Genomic DNA, 27,372 nt, shown 5'->3' with positions numbered 1-27,372 from the left:
GACGGGGGGGGGGGGGGGGGGGGGGGGGATCAGTGTGCTCACAGCCTTGAGCTGTGAAGCTGCCTACTAAGTGAACAGCTCATGCAATTTAACTCCCTTCTTCCTGTGTTGCGGCACTCTTGATTTGGGGGTTCTTTGATCCACCTATTCATAGCTGTGAAGCGAGCAGAATTTAATCAGGCTCTGACAGGGGATGGTTGATTTTAATACTGGCCTCCAAAAAAGAGCTGTCAATCAAGGATGAGCTTTAATACCTTCAACTTGCAGCTCCTTTAAACTTTTGCTGCAGTTGAGTGGTGCTTGGTCAGCTGTGGAGGAGCCGGGCACCTACAAAAGGTGCTGGGGGCTCCCTGGGCATGCTGGGGGAAGTCCCTGAGGGCTACTCCCTGCCCTCTGTAAAGGTGCAGCATGAAACGTCTAATCAAGTTGGCATTTCCTAGCCACATGAGAGGAGAGATTTCCTCTTTGAATAAGGAGCGGCTTTCATAAGTGCGCATCTCAAAAGGCCTGCTGAGCTTTTGTGAGCCAGCAGGCAAGGCGGGTTTGGAGTCACTTGGATTAAACCTTTCCTTGTTGTAGCTGGAATTGGAACAGTGAGGGCAAGGGTTACTTTCCATATCTAATTTTGAGTTATTTTAGCTGGGGATGTTAGATAAAATAGTCAATGACTGGCAGGATGATAGAATATGGTTTAATTTCAGATTTACTATCTGCCAACACATGCCATTCAATCAGATAAACACAGGATTTCAGCTGTCATTACAGTATCTTATGCATACTTAAAAATAGAGCACTTGTTCAATTTCTTCTTGGTGTGAGAAAAAGTTTATATATAGGAAGTATACAGTCAGGAGGCTAGAAATTTTGAAATAGTCTGCTGCTTTTAGAGAGATTCACTATCTTTAAATTAAGGAATTATACTAGAAGTAGTAGAAATTCTCAAGATTGCAGAAGTTTTATCATTGTCAACTGCACAGAATAAATAAAAGTAAAGGGAACACCTTGAGAAGTGGAACTATATAAAATGAGGGAAATGTCTGTAGTATTTACAGCAGAGAATATAAGACTATATAGAGAGCAAGATGACTCAGAACTTCTCTGCATGGGAATATCATTGCTCCTCTGGTTTATAAGTTTCCATCCTTGCCCTTTTGTCTGTCCTGGTTCACATATTGGGCCTATCACTGTAATGCTTGAATATCTGCTCCGCTTGGGAGGTGGAGATAGAAGATGACAATCTAGCATCACCCCAGCACTATCCTAAACCAATTTTAACAACAAATGTAATTTAAGCATTCACTGTCTAAAGCTTCCCTCCTGAAAACACACAACTTCACTTGGGTAGTAACTCTCGTATACGTAAAATGCGGCACCTCTGGCCACCAGTGCCTTACGTTACAAATTTGTGAGTACACAGATGAGTATGGCTTTTTGGCTTGAGCACTTAACCAGTATTTGGGTTCTTTATTATATCCTTTGTGAAAAGTAGCTGATGACACAGTCCAGCATATTTTTAAGGTCTAGCCTGGCTTGTTTACAAGGGATGCACAAGAACAGCTTGTTTCTGTGAACATCATATGAGCAGATAGCAACAGGCAGTTTTCTTGCTCATAAATCTGCTGATATGCTTGCCCAGCAAGCAGCATCCGCCCAAGCTCTGCCCTGCTGCTTTCTCTCCTACTCACAAGCCTCTTTCTTCCTTAACACCCACATAACCTGTACCTTCAGTCTCATATTTCCTGCCTAGCTTGCTCTTTCAGGTTTGTTAGTCAGCTTTGATTCAGAGATGTTCTTGTTAGTGACTACTAGCATTTTCCAGCATAACCGATTATCGCCTGCTCTCGTTCCCTTCTGTATTCTACCAGGCTGCTCCAAAATGAGCTCTAAAATGATGTCCTGAGCTGCTCAGCATAATGGTATCTTTGAAGCCAAGACTTGTACTTTGCTTTGAAGAGCAGCTCTAACAAAAGGACAGCATTTTCTACTGAAGATAAGGGAAAGAAGGCATTTTTTTTAAGAGCATTCCTCCTGCTGGTTTCCCTGCAGAGGAGAGGCTGGTGCTTTTTCTAGCACGTGCAAAGGTGCTCTTGAGGAGCTCTGCTACAACAGATCAGTTTACTGCCCATGGAGACATGAGGACAGCATAATGCCAGCCAAGATGCTGAATTTCCTATTGCTTGGGCTTCATCCCTTTCTGGTTAAGCTCTCACGCACTTCAGAAAAAAATTGATTACTGGGTTGCAGGTCCCTCAGCTCAGCCATGGGAGGGTCTTTTTGACTTCCACAGCTCCCTCCTGGATCTGGGTTTTGGCTGCAGAGGCAGTTTGTGCTGTGCTGTGCAAACAGATAAAAGAAATAGCAAGGCTAGAGTGAAGTCCAGCACGGGTGTTTTTCAGTCTTAAAGGCTTTGGAATTCTGTTTGGTTTTTATTTTGTTTGGCCTTTTTTTGGTCTCTTTTAGAAAAGCCTTTCACATACAATGATCTCCCAAACAATTTATTTGAAATCATTGGTGGGTGGCGCATACATTATGGGCTGTGGTTTCATTGATATGCTCAGCCTCACTAAGTAGATGGCATATTAAATGTTTTATTTACCCCGTGTGCTACCTGTCATCTAATCAGCTTTTGTTTTTGCTGCATTCTGCTCGTATTATAGCAAGAGTAAGTGGTTTCATGTAAATTAAAACCGCATGAAACCTTTTAAAGCCATTTTAAAATACTAAATGGTTTTGCAAATAGGTTTGTCGGACAAGGATTGGAAAAAGAGCTCTTTGCTTATCCATTTACTCTTTTGTATGCTTATTAGAAGCCTCCCATGTGACTCTTTCATCAAACATTGCATCCCAGTACTCATCTAGAATGCCAAAAGTCATTTATACTGTGCTCAAGAGTGGTTTGCATAAACAAGAGGCAGTTGACAAAGAATACAGTTGTGAGCTGTGATTGCAAATGTTACTTTATAAATTACAACACAGACACACAATAAAGTCAAAACATGCATCCCTGTGATGTTTTCTTGCTTGCCTGGAGCATAAAAGCATGTTGGCTTAAAAGTTTCTTTGCTTTTATTAACTATTATTGCCAATGTTTATGATTGCTATCATTTCACTGTGAATAATTTTGTTTCTTACAGGTGGATCGTATCATCTTCTGCGTCTTTTTGGAGGTTGACTACAAAATTTTCAAGAAGAAAATGGGCGAGTTTTTTCCTCTAGGTAGGTATAGTAATTGAGCGCCATCTGACTTTAAAAAATGATGCAGCAAGAAGACAACAGTTGGCGTCCTTTATTCTTTCCCTGCCTAAGCCAAATATTAAAATGTGAACTTTCTTTAAAGATCAGCTGCTCATAGAGGCTCTGATCCTGGACAAATGCAGACATTTAAAATTTGTGAAACGGTAAAACTGCTTGTGATACTGCTTTTGCAAAGTCAAGGCCTGCTTTTGTATGCTCAGTATAGCTAGTTTCTTCATTCTCTGCTGTATCCATATCTCGTCCCGAAACCTGGTGTGTGGCACTGGGTCTCTTGACTCGCAGAAGAAAATGATTTGCACTAATGTATATAGCTCCTAGTGTGTATTGCTTTTCCATGCTCTTTGTACATGCTTTGCTCTTTCATTAATGATGCTGGTAGGGTTTCTCTGGGTCTGAAAAGATACCGCAGGGGTTAGAGCCCAACTGTGTCTGAATGGGAACTTTAAACTTGAGCTGTCCCTGTGCAAGAATGAATGGGAGAAAGATGGCTCTCACCAGAGCACTTGGGAAATGTTAGCCATTCATCTTACATTTCACACAGGAGGTTACTTTCTAGAATTTAGGAAAACCTGGTGGAAAGTAAATTTGTTAATCCCCCTCTCCCTCCATATGCCTGTGATTTATTTTTATCATATATCATTAGAAATGTGTTCAGTTTTTTATTAACCCTAATCTTCTCCCATTTTATTTTGTTTTCTATGACATCAGTCCTGCTATATGAGGCAAGATCCAGATTTCAGTATTTTGGTTTATCACCCATTTCAGAAGTGGCAGTCACTTAAATACGCCCCACGCCGTCTGTCTGGTGGAAAGGGCCTTTGAGGAACAGAAAGCAGAGCTTTGATGTGGTTTGTTGTGAGTCTCCATTAATTCTACAGGACCATGTTGTCACAGTAGCCACAGTGTTTTCATTTTGCTTTGGCTGGTAGTATGGAAATTGTGATGTTGCTGTCTCATCTTACTAGAACAAAGCATTTTGCAGATGACTTTGTAATCTCCAGTTCGCAATGATTGGCAGCTGAAACTTAAAGACCTATTGAATTATTCAGGTAGCGTAGAATGGTGTCTAACCGCTTAATAATATTTTTGTCTGGAGCACACTGAACATGCATTTCAAAGACTGCATTCATGTCTAATCCATTCATTGTGTGATTATTTTTTTTTTGACAGTGTACCCCAACACATAGCATAAAGTGGCACTACCCTGCCTACTGTTGCTGGCTCTGTCCCTGCCCTTCAGATTAAGTGAGAGTAGACTACAGTGTCAATTTGTCAACAAATTAGAGTATTTAATACTCACCTTCATCGTTAAGGTCTTTGAAATCATGGATTAAAGCCTGGTATTGTTATAAGTGTAAAACCCACTTGGGTTTGAAAGCCTGAGAGACAAGAAGATGCTTCAAAGTTGAAGGATGGCAAGCCCAAAGGGGAAAAGAGACTAAGATGGGAGATTTATTTCTTTTTTGGGCTTTTCAAAACCTGACATTGTTGAACTCCTGTCTACAGCGGACCTGTGTGGTTGGGTGTCATGTTATATAAAGACTTGTAATTGCATTACACCACATTATGTAGATGATCAGTTGTACCATAGTTTTAAAAGTATGTTTATTCTCATGCATGGAAAATTTACAGGTTTTTTGCTTGAATTAAAACTGGGAATTTGATATGTGACCATAGAGAGGTGGTCATAGTGGGGACCCTCTAAGGTGCAGCCAATCCAGTGGTTTGCAGGTATGTGACTATGCAAAAGGTTGATCCAGTGGTTACAGAGACAGCTGTTCAGAGAAAGATGTTTTAGTTCTCAGCAGCCACAATTTGGTATAGATTGCTAAAAGATCTTAGGACACATTTTCATAGGCTCCCTGCTGCAATTTTCTTATAACTAATGATTCTCAATACCAGATTTGATATGCCTTAATGATGCTGGTTTCCAGAAGGACCTGAGCACCTGCTGGCTGGTGAGCTGGAGCTTTAAAAGGAACTAGTTTAGCATCTGAAACTTTATCCCTGACTCAGTGAAGGATTTCCTATGGTTAGGTCAGGAGTCAGTGATTCGGAAGATCTGATTTTAATGCCTTGTATCACCACGGACGTTTGGTACGCCTGTACAGGAATCACTTAGATCTTCAGCTTGTGAGGAGGCAGGAAGGACATGTGCTACCCAAATGACTCTCCATTAGTGTCCCTGGAGAAATGATCAGTGTCTGTGTCTCTCTCCTGGAGCGGTGCCCTAATGATTAATATACAGTCTCAGGCTTTCACTGCTGTCTTGAATGGACACTTTTCCACAGGGTACCACAACTTCAACAGATGTCAGCTGAAGTCATCCCCATCCTAAATTGCCTGTAGCCTGCTGGTGAGAACATCAGCTGAAGGTCTGGACAGTGATCACCAGATGACTATCATGTCTGCTATTTGTTCCTTTTTTCTGGTCTCTTGTGAATTGCCATCTGCATTTAACATAGTAGACTTTGACGAGTTATCAGCAGACTCTCCTACTGTAGGGATGTTCCATCTCTCTGCAGGATGGGTTTCTTGCACAGAGGACTTAGTCAACATGGCTCTGTGTCAAGGAATTAGCAACTGTCTCTACCTTTGACAATAAATTCCTGATATTTAGACTGTGGAAGGAATTGCCAAAACTCTAGTGGTTTGGTTTTGTTTTTAAGTGAATCTATTAACGTAGTGAAATGAAAGTCTTTAAGGATAGACTTGCCCAAAATTTAAATTGATAGGACACTATCTGAACACTCGCAGGAGAGAATAACACTGATTATATTGCTTTAAGCTTAGAGAGAAAACATCAAGACATTTTAAAAGTGTGTCTCGCATTCAGAAACATTATGAATTACATCTACTTTAGTAGATGTGGACAAAAATGCTTAGAAAGAAGAATATAGTCATGGAGTTATATACATAAATAGTTATTACTTTAAACCCAGTGCATTAATAAATCCAAAAAGACATCCAAGTGCTTGAGCTAGTCAAGTGATAATGAAATGAAGCTAGAGTTACACCTCAGTGCATTAGAGTAAGTGGAATATAGATATAGGGAAATGGTTCCATTAGTCGAACATATCATTAGGCCTATTTTGCGAGTGGAATGCCAAAGAAATTAGTCGAGTAATAGTACTGATATTAAGACAACTGCCAAGAGCCTTGTCATTTGCAAACTTTAAATATATAGGGGGAACAGGCAGACTTCTAAGTAATTTCATATCTTAGGAGTGTAGCAAAGCTGTTCAGTAACAGACCAGTTGTCACAGTCTCAATGTTTCTGATTTAATCTCAGTAATCAGTAGCCTGTACAGAACCTGAGCCAAAGCCAGCATGCTCTGAGGGGGAGCGCCACTTAATCTTTAACTCAGATTTAGGATCTCATCCTAGTGGTTGTCCAGAAAAGCACTGGTTTAGAAAGTAAAAGGTCCTGGTCCATGCAGAATTTTCTGTTGAACCTCTGGAGTTTTGCTGAGAAGTTTTTGTATGTCCCGGTAGAAAAAGAGCGAGGGTGGAAGACTGTTTTGATAGAACAACCAACGTTCTGTGCTTAAGATTGATCACTGTTTTAACATATTAGGTGCAACAAACAGTGATTTGATTTTTTTATTATTATTTTTTTTTTCTTTTTACCAATTGAGTCCTATGTCCTAGTGGAAAGAGACAGCCCAGGCATTCTCCCTTCACCTGTGTTGGGAAATTCTCTCTGCTAAATCTGAGAGAATAGAATGTCTTGCTACATCTCTTTCATGCAAATAAAATACCTTTGCCTGCAGTTCTGGCTCAGATGTGTAGTTCTTACATTGCTGGATTCATTACTAGTATTATGAGTGAGCTTTCCGGGAAAGGAGCTGATATACTATTTTTTCTCTTGGAATTCGTTGTTTCTTCTAACAGAATTCTGCATGGAGCGTAGATACTAGGCATTATGCTTATTGCTAAATATATATATATTTATAAGACTGGCCAGGAAATGGTATAAAAATAGTCCCCCTTGGAAAGCTAGATTTACCAATATTTACCTTAGAGTGATATGTACTTCTAGGATGCTATTCGTAGAAGTAAAATTAACAGTATTTGTAAACAGTTGCCAGCTGAGGGCAAAGATACCTTTTTTTTTTTCCCCTCCTGTGTACTGTGTATACCTAGCTACTTAATATGTCAGATAGATAATCTTGTAAGGACCTTTAGCAAATGCTTATTTTTCATGGTGGCTGTTGTATATTATGAAAGGTTTATCTTAAATTGTAATGCTTAAAGTATTTCTAAATCTACCACCTGTTATCAGTGGATTGGAGAGGGGAATAATTTTTTCTGAAAATGTTCTTTAGGCAAAAATAATGCTATAAAGGGTATGTACAGTGAAGCTGCAGCATTCAAGGTTATATTACATTCTCACTACTTTAAACAGAGTAATAAAATTACTTCACTAAAGCATTGCTAAAATTGTTAGAGAGAGGACAGGTTTGCACTTTTATTAGACCACTTGATAGATGGAAGATGCAAGCTTTTAGACTCCATGTCCTTTCAGAGCTAATGAAAGGATACTGAGCCCGAGAGCTTGTTCATTTATTTTGAGCCATATCAGTTGGTGTTAGGAAAAAGAGAGAGAAATTGCTTCATCTTGAAAAAAGTTTCTTTCCCCTTTGTTCCAGGTTATGACATTTAATGCATTTTCTGCTTTTATCCTAGTTGACGAAAACACTGTCTCCCCTACCTAAAGCATAGGGATTAGAACTACTGTCTTATATTAATCCTCCTGTTACTTCAGGAGGATGCACAGCATCCTAGTTGTGCATAAATGTGCAAATATATTACAACTGCAGAGGAAATTCATTGTTAAGAGATCTACCAGGCTTGGAATCAAACTGGAAATTGTCTAAATGGCTGAATGAAGGGCTTTGTATTAAAAAGGCAGATCCCTGCACTAATACGTGAGTGAACTCTTAAGCAGAGATTGTAATTTCTGTACTGGTATTGAGAAGCATCGCCCTCTCCGCTTAATATGGCAGACTTCGCTGCGGCTGAAGCAGTCCTCAGTGTGAGCAAAGGAATCATAAGTTAGCCCTTAGTAAGTAATCCTGTATCAAATGGGTAATTTGTTTGATAAATTTAGCCTCTCTATTTGCATTTGCAGTGTTCATGAGCCGATTCGTTTCCTTAATTCATCACCTGAATGTATTCCACAAAATATTTTTCATGGGCTTTATTTTACTATGTGGATAGGTGCCAAGCAGTTTACTGGAAGTACCTGATATCCTTTATCTGAGATTTCACCTGAGTGGTGATTTGTCTTGTAAGTCACGAGGCTCTGGTTCTTCTGACTGGTTCAGGCAGGTGTGCAAAGGCCACGGGGGCTTGGAGCCCCCTGGAAACGGACGTTAGGGAGTAAGAGTTGAGGGAGTTTGAAATCCTTTTGGCCTTCTCCTGATCACTGAGGGCCGTCCTGAAGGTTTTGGTTGCAGCTACTTTTCCCGTCTCCATGCAGATTTTTCAGGTTGTCCTGTTCACAGCTGATAACTGCCCGTGTTTTCACAGGTTTAAACTACCGGCAGTCAGACAGTCATCTCCCTTTCTTCGCTGCTTTCCCTCACAAAGCTTTCAAGGCACTGTGTATGGGCTGGGTCCTTGCTGATGGCACGGAGCCTAAATTTGTGCCCAGACACCTGCTGTGGGTACATGACCATGTCCAGGGCTGAGCAGAAGCTGGGACAGAGCCGCAGTGACCAGCCACAGCAGCAGCAGATTGGGATGTGGTGTCACAGTCTGTGGCCTGTGCCCTGGCTGTGGGCAGGATCACCTGCAACCCAGGCCTGTTTGCTGGAAGGAGCAAAACAAGTCTAGCTTCCCTGTCCCCACAGTTCTGATGAAGCTGCAATCCCTGCTGTTGTATTGGGGTGCTCAGGGGACACTCTGGTTTCTCTGGCTTGTGAAACTTTTGACCTGTCACTTTGAGATCCCGCTTGGGTTTTCAGATGGTGAATGTGCAATGAGATGGGTGCATGACCATGCATCCCTTTCCTTTCTAGGGCTACATATCAAGCCACTGAGAGCGTACCAGGGTACCACTCAGTATTTATGCATTCACAGCCATCCGGCTGGGTCTGGACTCCGTGCCAGCATTCAATGTGCCCCCCCCCCCCCCCCCGCCCCCGCCTGGAAATGAGGGCGGGGGGGGAGTCTTGTGTTCAGGCAGAAATGAGTGAGGATTTTTTGGTGGGTGGAAGGCCGCAGTGGCTTTGGAGAAGCTGTGGCACACTCACATGGATGTGAAATGCTCTCTGCACTCCTTTGAGCTGTCTTTATATTGGAGGATGTTATCCTCAGATGACTTCTGCAAGACCCCTCACTGAAGGACTTAATTCAAAACAGCTGGGGATAGGCTGTTTCCCGTGGTGGTTCCTTGTCCCTCAGTATTGGAAGCTTCAAAGGAAACACTACCCACGTGGGGGAGCTGGAGGAGCCTGTGCACCAGAATAGGATGCTGGCTTTGCGCTCTCTCTCTCTGTCTCAGCACCTGCAGATCCTGATAAAGTACACTCCAGCATAAATAGGATGCTGTAAAAATTGTTCTCAATCCAAAAGTTTAATATAGCCATAATGCTTAAAATATCTGTCCATTTCAAAATGTGTCTGAAACAACTTACCTCATAAAATCTTAAGCTAACTAAAAGCTAAAAGTGTTCATAAAACTGTGAAACAAAATTTTTCTGTGGCTTTTTGTCTTCATTTGCCATAGCAATGACTGTGCCAGTCCTATCACTCATTGGGGTTGCCTGTCTTAGCCCCTTTTGCCAGTGTCTCACTGTAGTGCAGGAGGATGAACAAGCTCAGGAGCAGTGGTGGGGAGGCAGAGTATGTAACTGATGGCTTAGATACTATTTTAGCATCTTAAGAGACACACAGACCAAGAGAGGGTTCCTAGCACCTTCTAACATGGCAGTGGGTTTCCAGTACCTAGTAAAAAGTTAATGGGCAGTTTCCTGCTCCAGTTTGAATCATAATAAAACTTCCTGGTACGATCCCTTCTGAATTATTTCCTGGCTGGCTGCTGACAGAGCATTATTCTAGATGTTGGCTGTGTGTTGCAAGTATTGGTCACGTCAAAATTTGGGTTTGGATCCTCTGGTTGTATATGCTTTGACAGAGGCTTATGATGCTGTCTGCTATATGCTCTGGAAAATTGTTCGCCTCCTCATTCCTGATAGCAGCAATGGCACAGCTTGGAGCAGGGTATGGACAGACAATGGGGCCATAACCTATTAAAGCATTGTTGTCAGGAGCTTTTCTTTACAAGATGGTCCACTTAGCAGACATTTTCCTTGTCTCCTTCTGTGAGACTGATGATGGAGCCTGCAGTCGATCCAGAAGTCAGAGGAAATGGCTGTTCCTATGTATTTGTCTACTCACTTCAAAACCCCGAGCTCTCCATCTTCTCGGAGACACCTGGCTAAGGGCTGCATTGAATCAGGCAATGAGGATGCCCTTGAAGGCACAGGGGTCATGCAGATGCAAGGACCAGGCTGCTGCATGTGTTAACAGCATGGGAGAGCACAGGGAAGATGATGAGTGCAGTAAATAGAAAGGTGAATATGGAGCAATTATTTACCATCTCTTGTAACACAAGAAGCGCAAGGTGTCTCAGGAAATGATGAATCAGGATGAAAACAAGCAAAAGGAAGTATTTTTTCACCCAGCACATAGTTAGTGTATAAGAATGCTTGCTATGAAGTACTGTGGAGCCTGTAGGTCTTAAATACGGTTAAAAAGAGGATTAGCTCAACCAACAGAGGACTGGTCCAACAGTAGCTATTAATCACCATGGTCTATATGTAACCTTAGGCTCAGGGAGAGACTGGTAGGGGGTGGGAAATGTATTGCTGTTCTGCACTCAGTCTTTCACACACGGATGCCTGGCACCAGAACGTGAGCAAGCAGAAGGTTCTTCTGTATAATACCTTACGTGAAAACATCTTTGATCAGGGATCTTTTCTTCCTGCTGTGTTGCATATTGTGGCATCCTATGTAAAACATTCCAAATGCATTTTATGTCATGCTCAAAAATATCCTGTCCTCTCTGGTCACTAAGTCACTTCATGTGCTCGAGTGCTTCTAATTGCAAAGGGTGCGGTTAAATTTGTGTTTGTCTCATTTGATTGCCTCTGCCTTAGGTTACTGTTGAGATTTTGTTAGAAGCTTGTATTTAGAAATGTGTCGCCATGTGCAAAACACACAATTTTGTGTGTGACTACTACATTAGCATATGTGTGGGTGAGAAATCCACTTTAGCACTTGTGCAAACAAAAGTCAGTTGTTTTCAGTATTTTAGGGCAGGGAGGAAATAAGGAAGTTTTGCAATAGGTTCTTTTTTAAAAACTGATGTATATTTTCCCAACGGTGCCTCATTCGTTTTGTGTAAGGTAGAAGCATCTGGGAAATAGAAATCCAAATATGATCCTGGCTATGAGCACCATTTCCTGCACTGGAACAATGTTGTCCAGTTCAGTCTCAGTGGGATCAGCAGCTACCGCGGAGCCTTTATATGCAGCTGAGGCCCATATGGGTATATGTATTTTACAGCGGATTAAGTGATACGGTACATAAAAGAAGCCATCTATGTGGTGACAGAAAAACCAGTGCCTAACTTCTTAGGAGGTTGGTACTAAGGATTTCTATTTGATATGGCTTCAAAAGCTACAAACACGTTTTACATTCAGTGAGACTCCGGTGTTGTGGGACTGGTGTAACTAAGCAACATGGGAAGAAAAACTGCACCAGTGCTGCAGCAAGGCCTGGATGTACAGACTGTATCAGTGGAAGTTTCTTTATAATCACACTGAAAAATTTGATTAAACTTGCTTAGTGTCAGGTGGAGGTTTATATAGTGCCTCTTTCTCTGTTTGCAGGATTGCATGATTAAAGGATACAAATGTTCAGAACCAAAAGAAGTCCTATTTCTTCTTCCAAAGCAAAAGAATGTGCTTTGTTGTTAAGGATCTTTTTGTTTTACCTTTTCCTTTTCTTCCTTCTTCCTCTTACGAGCACTGAGGATGAGGGAAAGCTTTATGGAAAATATAATTTTTTACAAGTAGATATGAAAAGGCCTGGGTTTAGTTGATCTCATCTGGCAGAGATTTCCAAATCTGCTTTTCCTCAAAGAAAATGTTCCCTTTTTCTGTGCTATTGGTCAGTCTGTTGTATTCTCCCAGTGGAGAACTGAGTTGGAGGGATCAAATCAACCAAAATAGCTTGTGAGCTCCTAGCTTATTGCAAGCCTCGTATGTACAGGGCTTCATCAAACCCTGGGATGTTTCCGTGTGGTTTACTATGCTACAAAAATGTTGACTCTTTCAGGTTGAGATGGACATAGAGCCTGTATACTATTGTGAATCTCCTGTTGGGTAGCAGCAGTGATTGTAAGCAATCAAAAAGAAGTGATTTTTCAGTTACTAAGGATTGAAAATAGACGTGAGACACATGATTATAAAGCTCTCTAAGGATATTAAGATGATCATGTGGACAGATGGGTGAAGCTTTGGGACAAAGTTTTGGAAAGACAAGTGTGATAGAGAGAAATATGGAGTGACTGGTCTTTTCAGCTACTGGACCTGATATTATCATGGTTTAGACAGTTTGCATGAGGCAGGTACCCTGTCCCACACTGCTGGCTACTCAAGATTGGACAGGAGAAGCTTTTTGTTTGAGCAAGCAGAGACTACCCCAAAATGGGATCCATTTTCCTCAATGTTGCGAGACTGTTGTGCCACACATCCTCTGTTATTCTAGTGGAAACTGTACAGGCAGATCATGGAATACCTGCTAGGCAAATGCTTGACAGCAGGAACTTTTTCAGCTGGACCTCTATTTTTGTATAGCAAATAAGCTTAACAGGATGGCTGCAGCTGTCAGTGCTGAAAAGTTTTATATTTTTTTGGTTTTGGCTTTTTTTAAGGCATCAGAAGTATGATCACCAACTTGTCACTTCAGCTTCCTGTACAGCTCTGCCCATCTCATTGCTCTGTTTGCCAGTGCATGTGTATACAGGCTGCAGAGGGGAGTTTGGTCTGGTCCCACAGTGCCCTCTCAGCCCCTTCCCTGGTTACGCTTAGTACATGGAGTTGCACTTGCAAGAAGGAGCAGACTGAGACACGTGGGTTGCCTGGAAATAAGGAAACATCTGGAAATCAGGAAACAGCAGAAGGTGCTGAAAAAGGAACAAATTCTGAAGGATGAGACAATGCAGCTAAGGAAAGGTTAGAGGAAGGCAGGGAGGAGCTAGGAGTGTGCAGTGCTGTTGGGGGAGTGCCGGCAGCCCAGGATGCAGGCCCTGAATGCGGACGAGACAGCAGCCTCCTGCAGCGTGGAGCTGACTCTTGTGTAAGAGCTCTTCAATGCATGCACAGTTAAAAATAAAAGGTGTTTGTACAGCATTGACTCTCCGCGTGCTAACATGAGGAAGAATGCAAATAGAGGTGTGAGCAACAAGGAGGAGGCAGTTTAATGGCTTTGGGGATTAGCAGCGGTATTTAGAGCCTTTCACCTCTCTGTTCCTAACATAAATCTTAACACAGATTGATGGTTTTGGCCATCTGGTTTGTGTTTGCTTGTATGCAACGACTAGTGAGACAGAGAAAGAACCTGACCAGCAAGGCAAAAGAAAAAAGAAAAAGTATATAACAGAAGAAGGCATCCTCTTCTCCAGTGTCAGTAAGAGCAGGTATGGTGCAATGACTCTGTTTCACAGAGCTCGACAGGTAACAAGGGAGAGGGGAATGAAAGAGCAACAGGCATCACTTGGTACCTGACCCTACCAGGGAGTCTATAACTTATACAAATGTGTATGCTCCGAGCAACTTGCTCCCAAATGAAAAGCTCTGTGATCTTTAGAGATATAGTTACCCCAGATAGCATGAGTGTTAGAGGGCGAGTTTCAATCATAAGTTGACTCTCAACTGTAAATTATTTTATACTTGACTGGAAACTGTTCTCCCATAGATCACCTGTCTAATACCTTAATTTTATATACTATAGCTCAACTTATAAGCTGGAAAATTTTGCGCTCTGAACCATATGACACATTTTGGATTATATGGCTTCCTTGCATGCTAAGCCTTCTAAATACTGATGTGAGTTTTCTTGGGTGTGGGCTGACCCTTGGAGGAAGCCTCTGTTAGTTTTCCTCTCACTCCACGCTGCAAGGTCTGTCATTCCTTTTCCAGCAAGGTCATCTCGGTAGAGCTTCCCAAAATCCAGGGCTTTAATGGGGAAGCCATGTGAAAGGTCACTGTTCGGCTTCTCCAGCCAAAAGAGTAACCAAGAGTTGGTACATGCATGCACACACTATAGCATGTTTTCCTAGTCAATTATTTTTCAACAGGTCTTGAGTAAAGGTTGAGAGTTACAGAGGACCTCACCTCCATTCTTTCAAATGGGGGAGTTTGGACGAGAAATACTGATGGTACATCTTTAAGGAAATGTTTATTGGTGTCAAAGATTCGCTCTTGGGTTCTGTGGTTTTACTTAATTTTGCTTTGGGATTGACTGTCTGTGGTGCATATTTCAAACCAAAGCAAAGCTCTAGAAGGCTTCCTCTATATGGGGTAAAAAAAAAATCTATAGGGAACATAAAAAATCCAAAACGTAGGTATTACAAATCTCATTTATAGCAATCTTGGCACTGATTTTGCTTTATATTAGGCATGTAGAGCTTCAGTAAAAAATATTTTTACTTGCTTTTACTTCTTCAGAACCAGTAACAAAGAAACTGCCTGTAATATCATTCTGCTGCAGGGAAAGTAAATGAATTTTGGATATAGATTTCTACAATACTGTTTTTTATCCCAAATAATTGGTTTTGGCATAGACCTCTGTCAACTAAGCATGGTGTTTATCACTTCAGCCAGCCACACCAAGGTCAGTGAAAGAGACCGATTTATATTTGACAGGGAAGCACTTCCACCAGATGCATTAATAGTGTGAGAGTAAGAATTATAGACACATGAAGTGGCTGGGGAGTGCTGTGTGCCAAAGGGAAACTCAGATTCAGATCTAGATTGGGGTAGAATTTTCAAAGGCTCCACAATGACCTAGAGATCATGTCACCCAGTGGTTGGGAGACCAACTCCCATTTTAGAAATGATGTAAGGACTTTACTGCCTTTCAGCAAGACTTAGGTTCCTTTTCCCAGAAAAAACAGCCTTTAATCCACAATTAGTTCACAAAAGCGGTTTTTGCCTCTTCATAATTATATTGCATAATGACTTCACTACTTTTTAATAACATCAGATTTCTTGTCTGTGTCCATTATCACTAGCTTAGAAGCTATTCTGTTGCTTTGGGAATTTCATATTCCAAGTCACTTACAGAACTATAATTAAGAACTTCCGCAGAAGACGAGGTGATTATATATATGTTAAGATATTATATTCTGCTGACTTAGTGTCAAGTCTTAGATTAATTTGAAATTTTATCATGCTGGTTTCATTATAAACACTTCCATGGAAAGAACATGTTATTGAAAACTGAATAATTAATAATGTCTGTGTTAACCAAATGTTTTCTGAGTGGTTTGTTGAAAAATGTCAGGACTTCAGTTGAAAATCCTGGCTCCAAGTCAATGGCAGAATCTCTATTGGCTTTAACAAGATCTTTCATTTTCTTATCTCAAAAATTACTTGTCAAAGCTCCTTAAAGTTTCTGGATACAAATTTATATTTGTACAGTAGGGGTCCATGTGCCTTTTTGATCTCCAGAACAATTGTTTGCAGAATAAGGAGAAAGGAGGTAAATGTACAGTGACTTTTCAGTTCTGATCCTTTGGGCTAGACTAAAGCGCGCTTGAGAGAAACCTGCTGTCGTTTAGTGGCTTCTGAAAGTCCTGTCCTCCAGATCATGTGTGAATGAGGTGGAAGGAGGAGAAGGATGAATACAGAATCATCTACTGTAGATTCACAAGGATCCATTAAAATTCTCACACTCATGATTTTAATGCTAATGGCAAACATAGTTCCCAGTGGAGGCCTCTCTTATTAACCAATTGTTATGTCCTCATGCTACTTAAAATAAGGTTTCAGGCTCCAAATCTTGATGAAAGCAGAGCTTCATCCTCATGGTGTGTGTCACAGCATTTGGACCTCAGTGGAATTTATAGTGTAAAGATCTGACCCTGTAAATTAGGACCTAAATACTGCTGTTAGTTTCCATTACCATTGATCGTAATATTGCAAAACTCCCTTGGGTTCAAATGGTGGTCATAATATGCACAAGTTTGAAAGATGTTAAGCTTTAGACAGAAATTGTAGGCTTGCTACAGAATTTGCACATGCCTAAATCCCTTTGAAAGGGTATAAATGTGGTCTATAGGAATTAGGAACACAGCTGACATAAACTTCTGTGGTCAATGAGCTCTCCATTAGATGATTAAGGCTCTGGAACATTGAATTGCTGAGATGTTAACTAAGGCTAATAATTTTTTTTTTCCTCATCAAAACAACTTGTAGTAAGAAATTCCTTTGTTACTGAAATGCAACTTTTTGCAAAAGGAATCTGCTTTCTTCATGTATCATGTTAATAATTACAAGTGTTCAATTCTTGGCTAGCCCAAGTTTGGTCTTAAACCAAAGTCCTGTCTGGCAAATTTATAGTAACTTCTTTATGTGGTATGATTTTTGGATAACTAGTTCTCTTCTTAAAATAGCCAGTTGCTCCCAGGAAACAAAGCAAACTGAAACTTGACAAGTAAACCAAAAACTCTGCTAGCAAAAAGAGAGCAATTTCATTTTATAAAAGTCATAATTTGCAGAATTCTGTAAATTATTTAGAATTTTATTCCCTGTCTTTATTGCTTGCATTTCCTGTATCTGGTAGTAACAGTCTAGTATCAAAACCTTCTTCTCCCATCCACCTCCAGATCTCACTGCAAAATGTCAAATGGGAGGAGGCAAACTAAGATATGGGCAATTTGAAACATGGAAACATTTTAGATGTTTCCTGGTATTCTTATTAATAATTTTATTTCTATTTTTTTGACAGATGATGCTAATGAAGAAGGGACTGAGCTGAGTGAAGAGACAGGTGAGTAAACAATATTTTATGCTAAAATATATCATTTCTCCAAATCATCAACTGAACTGAAAGAATTCTTGAAACTAATTGGCTTGGTTGTGATAAGCAGTGCTGGTTGTTTATTGCCAATGTTACCACAGTTACCTCTGTTTTTTAACATCACATAGGGTAAACCATCCCTGATAATAAACACTACATGGTAAGAATGACTGAGACTACCTTTTTAATGTCATCAACTGTTATGAGCCTCTGGGTGATACTTGGTTGCTTTTTATTGATAACTAATTTGAACATGAATGGGAAATAATTAAAATTCTGCGGTCTGTTTGCCTGTAAAGAAGGTGTGAATACAGCAATTCTTGAGTCATTTGCAATTCTGATTAGTGGCCATGATTTGTTTGCAATGAAAATGGTAGCAAAACTCTTAAATACACTGAACTTGATTGGACAGTATTTCAGAGGACTTTTTTCCTGGTCCTCCTAGTTTACTGTTTAAAACAAGTGTCAATGTTTAGGGTTTGTGGATGTGGATAGACTTGAAATGGAAATGATGGATAGGTATAAAGGAAAGAAAGACCTAAGGAACAAGAAAAGGAGAGGACAGAGGATTAGGTATCTCCCATGAGGACAAAAGCTTCCAGTCAGAAGACTTCTGCTAGTTTTCTATAGAGATCTTTATCTACATAATCTTCTTGATCAGGCTTTTTGTAACAGGCTTCCACCACAGCACCCTGTGTTACTTTCCCTGCTGACCTTCACCTAGAGGTTCTCAGTGGACATCTCCTGTACCATAAGAGACCTCCTTTTCTGTGCAGCGTAGCTCCCCCTACTCTTCTTCTCTGCCTCTCCTTCCTAACCAGCTAGTATCCATCCGTGACAGTGCACCAGGCATGTGCACTGTCCCCCAGGTCTCTGTGACACTGATCCCATCATAGCCCGGTGACTGTGCAGAAACTTCCAGTTCTTCTCTTTACGAAAAGATACAGGATCAGAAAGGAGAGCCACATGGAGAAAGGCAGATAAATACCAGCCAGAAAACAGAGGTAAAAGCTTTTGAAGCAGTATCTTGGCTGCTTAAATTGGCAAGATTGTCCTAAAGACAAATGGATTGTGCTGATTTACGCAACCAGTTAATTAGCCTAGAAATTAGAAATACTTGAAGAATGGTGTATATGTATAGATGTGAAAACATGGATATACACAGATAGATATGTGTTACACTGATGGATTAGCACATTCTTTTATGGCTGTTCTGGCCTGTTGATTTTATTACATATAATTACTTTTTGGTGTCAAGATTACTGGATAGGAACTTTTACAAATTTTAATACAATTAGTGTGATTGATATAGTTGTACATACATACATAAAAGTAGAAAAATAAAGACCGTCATTATACAACAAACATTTGCTGAAGATTATCCTACTGTTGAATTTGCAGTATTAATCTAAAATATCCAATTTCATTTTTTACAGTTATCATAGCATGTATACTTTTATAAGCCCAATTATTTTGCATTTTTTATCTTGTTGCTTTTATGGACATTATGCAAATTACATTGGGTTGTTTGGTTTTTTTAAGCTTTTTAAATTGGAATTAAAAGGAAGTACATTTCCACTTAATAGCTGGTGTCTTCTTTCTTGCCTTGTATCCTTCACAGTTTCATTAATTTAAGTGAAGCTACATAGCTGCTCTGGAAGTTATCACTGAATTAAGTAATTTGAGGAAGGTATTTCCCTACTTGTCTGTTTCTTTGTGCATACAAGATAGATGAGATCATAGCTTCCCTCACAGGTTTGCCTGTAGGGTGCTATGAGCTTCAACAGCATGTACTTGGTTATTTCTTTATCACTTGGAGATATTTTGGGAGTCAGTGATTGGTTGTCAGCCATCAATACCTACATGGCTAAAGAGAAGTATCTTGTATATCTGCTCCAGTAGTGGGGCAGATATACAAAAGTTATGCCCTTTTGACCTATTTGTGTATGGCCTTTTTAATGATTGTAGGATGCATTTGCAGGAACTATAAATATATACATAAATTCCATATTGAGGGGAGTTTTCATTTTTATACTCAGATTTTTATCAGTTTGAAGGATATAATGCTTTTTACTGTTCTAAGGGAAAAATAGAGTAGGAACTTCTAGTCACCACTTCAAGATATTAATTGAATAATCATTCTTCATTCTGCTTGACTTCATGGGTCGTGACTCCAGCAGATGGAGTCAGCAGTTGGCACCAATATTGATGACCCTTTTTTTTTTGAGCTGTCCATATCCAATCTGCTTTGGGGTTATTTCTCCAATTCCTGTGCTTTGGAGGAGGAAGAGAAAAAAAAAAGTTGGATTCCTGGAGAGCACATGTTGCAGACTACACACATGTGTAGGACCTTTGGCAGAGATTCAAATATTCTGAATTTCACCTAAATTCCTGTGCCTCTAACTTCCTCTTGCTAGGTGTTTCTGAGGGCCAATATCAAACAAAGAGAAAACACAGCGAAGTACAGGGACACAAATGAGATGTAGACTCATTGTATCTGTACCAGTTTTTGTTTGAAGAATGTAGTAGAATGAGGTGGAGGTTACAGAATCGGTCCTAATTTAAACCTGGTGGCAAGAGTTAGAGGAAAAAAAAACCTGATCCTGGTCTGGTGTCAGCTGAAGTCAGTGGGAATATGTCCATTGACTTTAGTGCACACCCGATTAGGCCTTGGGAACAGCTAGAGAATTAGCCGGGAGTAAGGAATAACAGATGACCAAATGTATGTATTATTGAGTGATGGATACATCATGAAAGTAATCTGTCTTGTGTTTCTACCACCCTGAAGTGCAAATATCTCATTACACTCAGAAAGGCCTTTCTTTCTGTGATTTCTCTGCAAAATAAATAAGGGAATATCTTAATTACATCTGCCAGATAATATCCATTAATATCTACATTAATACTATAAAATCAACAAGCATGAATGATCATTTTAGTGAGTTAATCACATAACGTCACTGTGTATATTGAATGTACTAGAATAAGAAAAACATCTAAAAATAAAATAACCTAGTCTTATTAAATATACATACTCAAGACCAGTCTTTTAATGGTGTTAACTCATGGGATTTTAACCCCTCAGTTTGTTGTTTTGGATGCTGTATCTTGTAGCAGCTGCTGACTTAATGGCACCATTTAATTCAAAGTGCTTTGATGTTATCATATGTCATTCAGTTTGCTGTTGGAATGGCTTGAGTCAAAAGGGCAGATATAGTAATAGCAGGTAAAACCTGTGCAGTTCTACATCTCAGCTTTCCTTTATGAAGGATTTCCTACATAAGCAAAGACAAGGACCAGATGACCTAATAGTCTTGTCTACCTTTAACTTCAGTGATTTAACACTGCAGAGTCATGATGCTTAATGTTTTAAGCTCCATTAAGGGAAGATTATTCTAAACTTTAACTTCTGAAGGACTTTGCTTCTATATCCATAGACTCACATATCCATGCACAGAAGCGTGCAAAATAAGCCCTAATACTGCCATAACTGTGTGCGCAATTGCAATGATTGCATGTGGAAATTACAGAAGCGTGTGCTATTATGAGAAGCATGGTCCAGATTCCTACACAATAGTACTGCATTATTAGGCACTGACATAAGTTAATTCTCGTACTTTTAACCCCCCCCCCCCCCGCCCCAAGAAAAGAGTTTCAGTTCTGAACCTGTATTCTGCCTCAACCTGTTCAGCTTCACTCTCCATCAGTTACCAAAACCTTTTGACCTCACATGTATGAAACTTGCCATGCTACTGTCTCTTATTTCCCATCTAATAGTTGTTTGTAATAAATGCCCTGCTGGTTATCCTGTTTCTGTCCTGAGCATCCTAATTAACCACCAATTCATTACTTAAGAAGCTACAGCCATCTCAGAATGGCAGGATGAAGGATCTCGTTCACAGTAACAAGGGAAGCCCTATTATAATCAATGCTGTATAAGTACAGAATTTCTTTGTATGTTCCACTGTGTGCGCACTCTGATACTTTTTTGGACGGAGACTTTCTCTTTTTTTCTGAGGTGGAAATAGCAATTACTTGTAACCAGGGAGATTTGGAAGTTGCGAGGGATTTTGGGAGTAGCTTACTTGGAGACAGACTGTGAGATTTAAGTGGCTCATTGACCCTCTGAATTAGCCTATAAAGAAGAATTCTTTCTCCTGGTGTTAGACCTCAGAAATGTTTTTGGACAGATGATCAAGATTAGAAAAGCTTTTAATACTATCAGTTCAGACACCAGTCTAGGTGTGCTGTTTTTAAACTGAAATTTGCAGGCAAAACTTCTGTAATCTTTTGCTAACTGTTCTGAAAGACATACGTACTGTTGGAGAGCAGAAAGGGTTAAGAGTTGTATTTTGACCATAATAAAAAGACATTATTTTGAAGCCTGTACAAATCCCTTTCTGTCTCTGGAATAAGAGAAATCTGCTAAAAAGCAGTGAAATTGTGATTGAAATCTTGTTCTCCTGGGACAGTGTCTCTGCATCCTTTTGTGAGCATTTTAAGGTTCTATATGGAGTGCAAAAAGATCATTTATTTTGAGACAGTAACAGTCCTGACTTCTCTGAAAGTAAGCCTCCTCCCTCTCCATCTTTGTGCTGTCAATTAAGATGTTGGTTATATTATCTAATGTATTCAGATACTCCTGAAAGACCTGGCTGGACATTTGCACTTAAACTTGATTGACATTTGACTTGTGGGACTAGAGGAAGCCTCACAGATTGGTTAGATGATAAAATTCATCACTAGAAGGGTGAGTGTTGATTGAAACACTCCTATTGATTCAGTCCCCTGATGTGAATCATTGTCAACCAAAAAGGGGAACGTAGCAGGTAGTTCGGAGTGGCATTAGAACCAAAGCAGCCATAAGTCGATATGGTCCACTAAAAATATTCAAGTTATTTTTTAAAAGAATGGGAGAATGTTGGCAGGAATCAATCCTTAAGAGCCTGGTTATTTTCAGGATCTCTCTTTTGTATTGAAGTTCTTGTTGAACTCTATCACCGTTGCTCCTGAGTAACCCCTTTAAAAGGATGATAAAGTGTGTCTTTATTTGGCAGGTTTTGCCTTTATTTTTCCCCACAGTATTTCTTGTGGTTACTCCTACATTCTCACCACTCCAGAAATAAATTAATCTTAGCACTTGAAAACTAATTTGTTTTCCTCAAAATATTGTATTTTAATTTCAAATTCAGATGAGCAAATGTGATGACATGATACGTCCTATGTTAACTACTGTTGGGAAAGGTCTACCTCCTGATACCAAGCCAAACCTGAAAGTATGTTCTGCTTTGCAGTAACTAGCTTTATTTACTGATATCTAAGGACCCTTCATGGTCTGAACTGTGTGGAATTCTATAATGAAGCAGAAATTCCATTCTAGAAGAAATTTTTAAGAACAATATTCAGTTTGGCTTTTTTGGGTAATGCTCATTACTTAAAATTAAGAAAGTGAGATGGAATTTAATTACTCACAGATCTCCATTATGGGAATTTTTTTTGACATTTTAAGCTGTTGCTTCACGTAAATCCCTGCCAGCTTCCCAATCCATGGCTCTTTTATTTTTTGGACAGTAAGTACAGTAGAATAACCAGTTTCCCAGGAGGGCAGGCAGAGAACGTTTCTGAGTTTCCTGGGCTCCATGCAAAGCCAATGATTGAGTCTTTTTTTTTTTCTCTTGAATGAACACAGTATTCCCCTTGACTGTGCAAGTTCCCTTTCCACATCCTCACTTACTTCTTTCACACCTTCCTGTTTGGAAACTTTCAGCATTTGGTTGCTAGATATCTTCTACCCTTCCACAACTACATATAAAAGGCTAGTATCTACAGCTCTTAGCAGAGCCGAGTTCTTTATGAGAACTGGGCATCTGATCACTGAGAGCTGTTTAAAAATCCACTGACATACAGAATAGATGATTGTGTGGGGTGTGTATGACAGCAGAAGAGACGGGAGTTTTCAGAACACTTAAGCAATTTATAATACACATGTAGATAGTTTTTTTGCCAGTTGCTAATTAGCTAATCTGTTTGAGGTAATACTATAATTCTTATTTTCTCACAGCACGGCAATAGGGGTAAATCAAGCAAGGTCATATGTCTTCCTAAATGTCCTGGTTACACGTGGCCAAGGTTTCTTTCCAGCATGCAAAAAAGTATGTTTTCTTTAGGCTTCTCCTTCACCCAAGCCATCAGTTGGCCACAGGTAGTCAGGAGGTTTGACAGAAAGTCAAATGACAGAAAGTCATTTTCCCGTTGTGGTTGAATAGATTCAATAGGTGCAAAGAATTGAGTTTTAATTGTCTGCCACTCTCTGCTTTTGTGGTTAAGCAACAGTGTTTGAAGAATGTTTTAATTAGTGAACCTGCTTGCATTAAATGTCCTAATTTACAAATACCTTTTATGATTAGTTCCCAGCTTGGCCTCCCTTTTGTGCTAACAGGCTTTTTGTGCTACCAGTTTTGTGCTATCATACCAAACAGTAATGTCATCCTTTAGGTTAAGGTGACAGGATATTTTTAAAATGTTGTAGCAAAAGTACATAATTTTTAAAGTTTAACTAACAGATATTAAACACTCTGAACTTCAGTCCCTACAAATAGGGGAGATCTTAAACTTAACGGGCCTCAGTTACTGTTTTTACTTTGGAGGTTTTCCTTTTCCTCTATCATCCTGTTGCTCTCTAGCTAAAAGGTTGGAATGGATTTTTTCAACCAGAACATTTCTATCTCGTAAAGCTTTCATTTTCTTAACTTTACTTTGCTATCAGACTTGCTTCCCTACCTTTCATTTCATTACTAATTTCAGTCAATATTCATTTGTTACTGTGTTATAACATTGAATGGAGAATTGAGCTGAGAGGGAAAAATCGTTTCATTCAGATTATTTCTCCACAGTTCCATAATGCAGTATAATATATATTATGTTAAAAACTACAAATTAAAGCATCATTAAATTTTTTATTTCTGAAGAGATTAAAAGCTTCTGAAGAAGTACGTTGTTTTAGTATGAGCTGTCTTCACTGCTGTCATATGAAAGTTAGGGAAAGTCCAGTCCAAGCTGAAAGATACCTATAATAACTTTTATAACAGATGATGCAGTAATTAATGTAAATAATAGAAAGATAAGCATCAGGTACTGAATGGAGTGCTGAGATAAAATGTACTCACAGTTGTGGTATCATGCATAGTAATATTTGATACAATAAAATAATTTCAAAATAATATGTCTTTTTTTTTTAATGTTTAAAGAAGGATTGGAACAAAAAGGCCAGCCTCCATGTCCCACAAAGAGCAAAGCAGAGCAGCTTGAGGCCCTGCAAGATGATGCTGAAGGTAGGTGGTCTGATAGCTTTTCAGAGCTATTAATCAGTTTTGCATTTTGGGGGGAAAGGTTTACTCTGAATTCTTGGGAAAGAACTGGAAAACTCTCATTTAAGAATGTTGTTTACACACACTTGGAAAGTTCCTTTTGGCCTAGATCATAAGATTGTAGTTCTTCTGAAGTGTATTTCATCTCAAGGTAGATTCAGAATTACAAATGCTATTTTTATGTGGTGGGTTACTGATTATTGCTGATGCATAATGAGAAATTGTTGGCTGTTTTATTGCTAACCTGTTCTCACTTCATGTAATTAATAACACAAAATGTAAGGCATGTTGTGCAGGGCTTGGGTCATAGTCTGGTTAGTTAAGTTGTCCAGGTAAGTCAGCTACCTGCTGCAAAACATGGAGCAATAAAATTCTTGCTTTCCTTTTCTACAAGAAATTTTTGCTGTATCTCTTTCCACTCCAGTTATGGTGTTTATGGCTCTAGACGCTATGCAGTGTATTACATCTATCCATGGTCAGAAGTCACAGGTGCTTAACTTTATGCCTATAGTGTTGTTCCTGTAAGAGTGCTTTCCTGCACTTGAGTCTTCACAGGACACCTTGTCCACGTGTACAGAGGTAAATGTGGTCTATGTTGTTCTAAAATTGGATCAAAGTATCTTTTCTTAATCTGTATCTCATTGGGAGTGTTGTTAAAAAATGTTAACATCAAAGACTTACTTTCAGAGTGCAGGGTTTCGCGTTGCTCTCCTGTGTGTGGAAGAGCAAAATGCCCCAATGCTGGAGAATTCCCCTTACATGAAATAGTTAAAAGGATGAACCTCAATCTTTAATCCATGACAGTTCCTTATCATGGATTCTCTTTGACCTAGTGTTCCTCAAATGACACATCTTATTCTGCACCTCAACCAGTGGCTCCACGATCTTCACCATTTTGACCTAGTGCTGTGCATTCAGTTCCTAAAATATTCTGACTGGGGTATAGTGTGAGTCATAAAGGGTGGAAAAATGTTAACATCTATCACTTTAAGTAACTGCTAGTAACGTCCTGTTACTAACATTGTGACTGGTTGTTAATGGCAAGTACTTAAAGCAATAGCTGTCATCACCTGGAAGGTGTGGGGGGACCCAAGAAATCTCATCCTGACTGGTCATCTTTCCTTTCATGCTGCACTAAACCCAGCTGAAATTAAAATACCAAATTTATGTTTGGATTAGAGAATTCGGTGATGACAAACCACATGTCAATTTGTATGCAGGTTAAACGGCATGTGGGATTGTGGTGTCATTTTCCATATTCCTAAATAGGCGAAACAATAATAGTTTTTGTGATATATTTTTATATAGAGTGTGGCTAAAATCTTTCATTGTATGAGTGTCTTTTTAAAAAAAAAGGGGGGGGGGAAGTGTTGCAAAACTGTAAGGTTTTCCTTCCATTGGAAAAATAACCGATGTTGTTCCACTATTTCTGTGGCTTACTAGATACAGTTTCCTAGTTTACTATGCCTGTCGATGTTTCGTGGTGACCTACTGTTCACTTTGTGGAGCACAAACAAATGCATTGGAAGGGTGAAGTAAATAGTGTGGCAATAGAAGATTGCATTACCCTCGAGCTGTAAAATGCCTGAACTCCTTGAATTCGATGCTGTACAGTAGCTTTTGCTGATGCAGAATTGAGGCCTGTAACACATAATCACTGCTGCAGAATTTAATCTAGGCAGTGATGGAGTCGTCTTCTCCTTAGGCAGGAATCAGGCCTATAATGTTAAGGATTGAAAGTCTAAATTTAGACTTGAGGGTTGTTGTGATGGGGTGGGTGGGGGGAGGTTATTAAAGTGTTTGCTGAGGGGGGCTGGGGAAGAAACCTGGATCAGATTTCTGTGGCGTTACCTGTGCCTCTGTTTTGAAGAGGAGTCAAGCAGTTAGGCTCCAGACACTGAATTCCTATAAAGTTGCCGAGTGGCTAGAGTCTAATGTAACACACCTGTGAGCCATTTCCATTTAAGTAAATGGGATTTGCACACATTTGTCTGAGAATAGGATTTAGTTTCTACTGTTCTAATTATTAGCTGTTGGTTTTGACTAATTAAAAGAACTTTTAATGGGGAGCCTTGAAGATTGTGAAAGCTGTGAATATGTGACATGAACCAGAACTACGTCTGAGTAATTTTATTTAGGTAGGAGTTTGTCTTCACTTCCAAAAAGCTGCCTTTTTCTTTTTTTTTTTCCTTTTTCTTTTTTTAAAGAACTTCTGAGTAGCTAATGCATATGAACAGTCTCAAATAAAACACAATAAAGCCAAACTCTGCCTGAGGTCAACTTTGTTGAATTTTCCTCATGGTAAAACTGAAGTGCTTTGTGTTTAGCGTATTTTAACTTTGGCATAGTTCACATGCTCTAGGTACCTCAGGTTTAAAAAAAAAAAAAGGGCAAACAAAAAAACCCACCCCAACCCATAGCTTTTAGCAATAAAAGCAAGTCCAAAGATACTTACATTTAACATAAGATATTATTTTACCCTTGGTAACATGACCAGATATAAAATATTTAACAAATATACACTGAGGCACAGGAAGAACCAGGTATTTTTCCCTCTGCTTAGTTGTCAGTGTCCTTTTAGACTGAAGATGGGAATACAACTTGCTATTTTAACAGCCTCATGCATGCCCTTGTGGCAGTCTGTAAAAAC

At 39.6% G+C, this 27,372-nt stretch overlaps 1 protein-coding gene across 1 annotated transcript in view; it reads left to right on the top strand.

Moving 5' to 3' along the window:
* Nucleotides 1-27,372, top strand: part of MACROD2 (MACRO domain containing 2) — an 896,045-nt gene that overhangs the window by 808,689 nt on the left and 59,984 nt on the right. The window contains exons 9-11 of the mRNA XM_010574793.1: nucleotides 3,135-3,216; nucleotides 17,284-17,325; nucleotides 24,603-24,686. Coding sequence (XP_010573095.1) covers nucleotides 3,135-3,216; nucleotides 17,284-17,325; nucleotides 24,603-24,686 — 208 coding nt within the window. The remainder of the gene's footprint in view (nucleotides 1-3,134; nucleotides 3,217-17,283; nucleotides 17,326-24,602; nucleotides 24,687-27,372) is intronic.

This window comes from Haliaeetus leucocephalus, unplaced genomic scaffold (genome assembly GCF_000737465.1).
Source record: "Haliaeetus leucocephalus isolate CR32 unplaced genomic scaffold, Haliaeetus_leucocephalus-4.0 Scaffold450, whole genome shotgun sequence".
NCBI classification, from domain to species: domain Eukaryota; kingdom Metazoa; phylum Chordata; class Aves; order Accipitriformes; family Accipitridae; genus Haliaeetus; species Haliaeetus leucocephalus.
The sequence above is the reverse complement of the archived record's forward strand: the minus strand, read 5'-3'. Positions and strand labels throughout refer to the sequence as shown.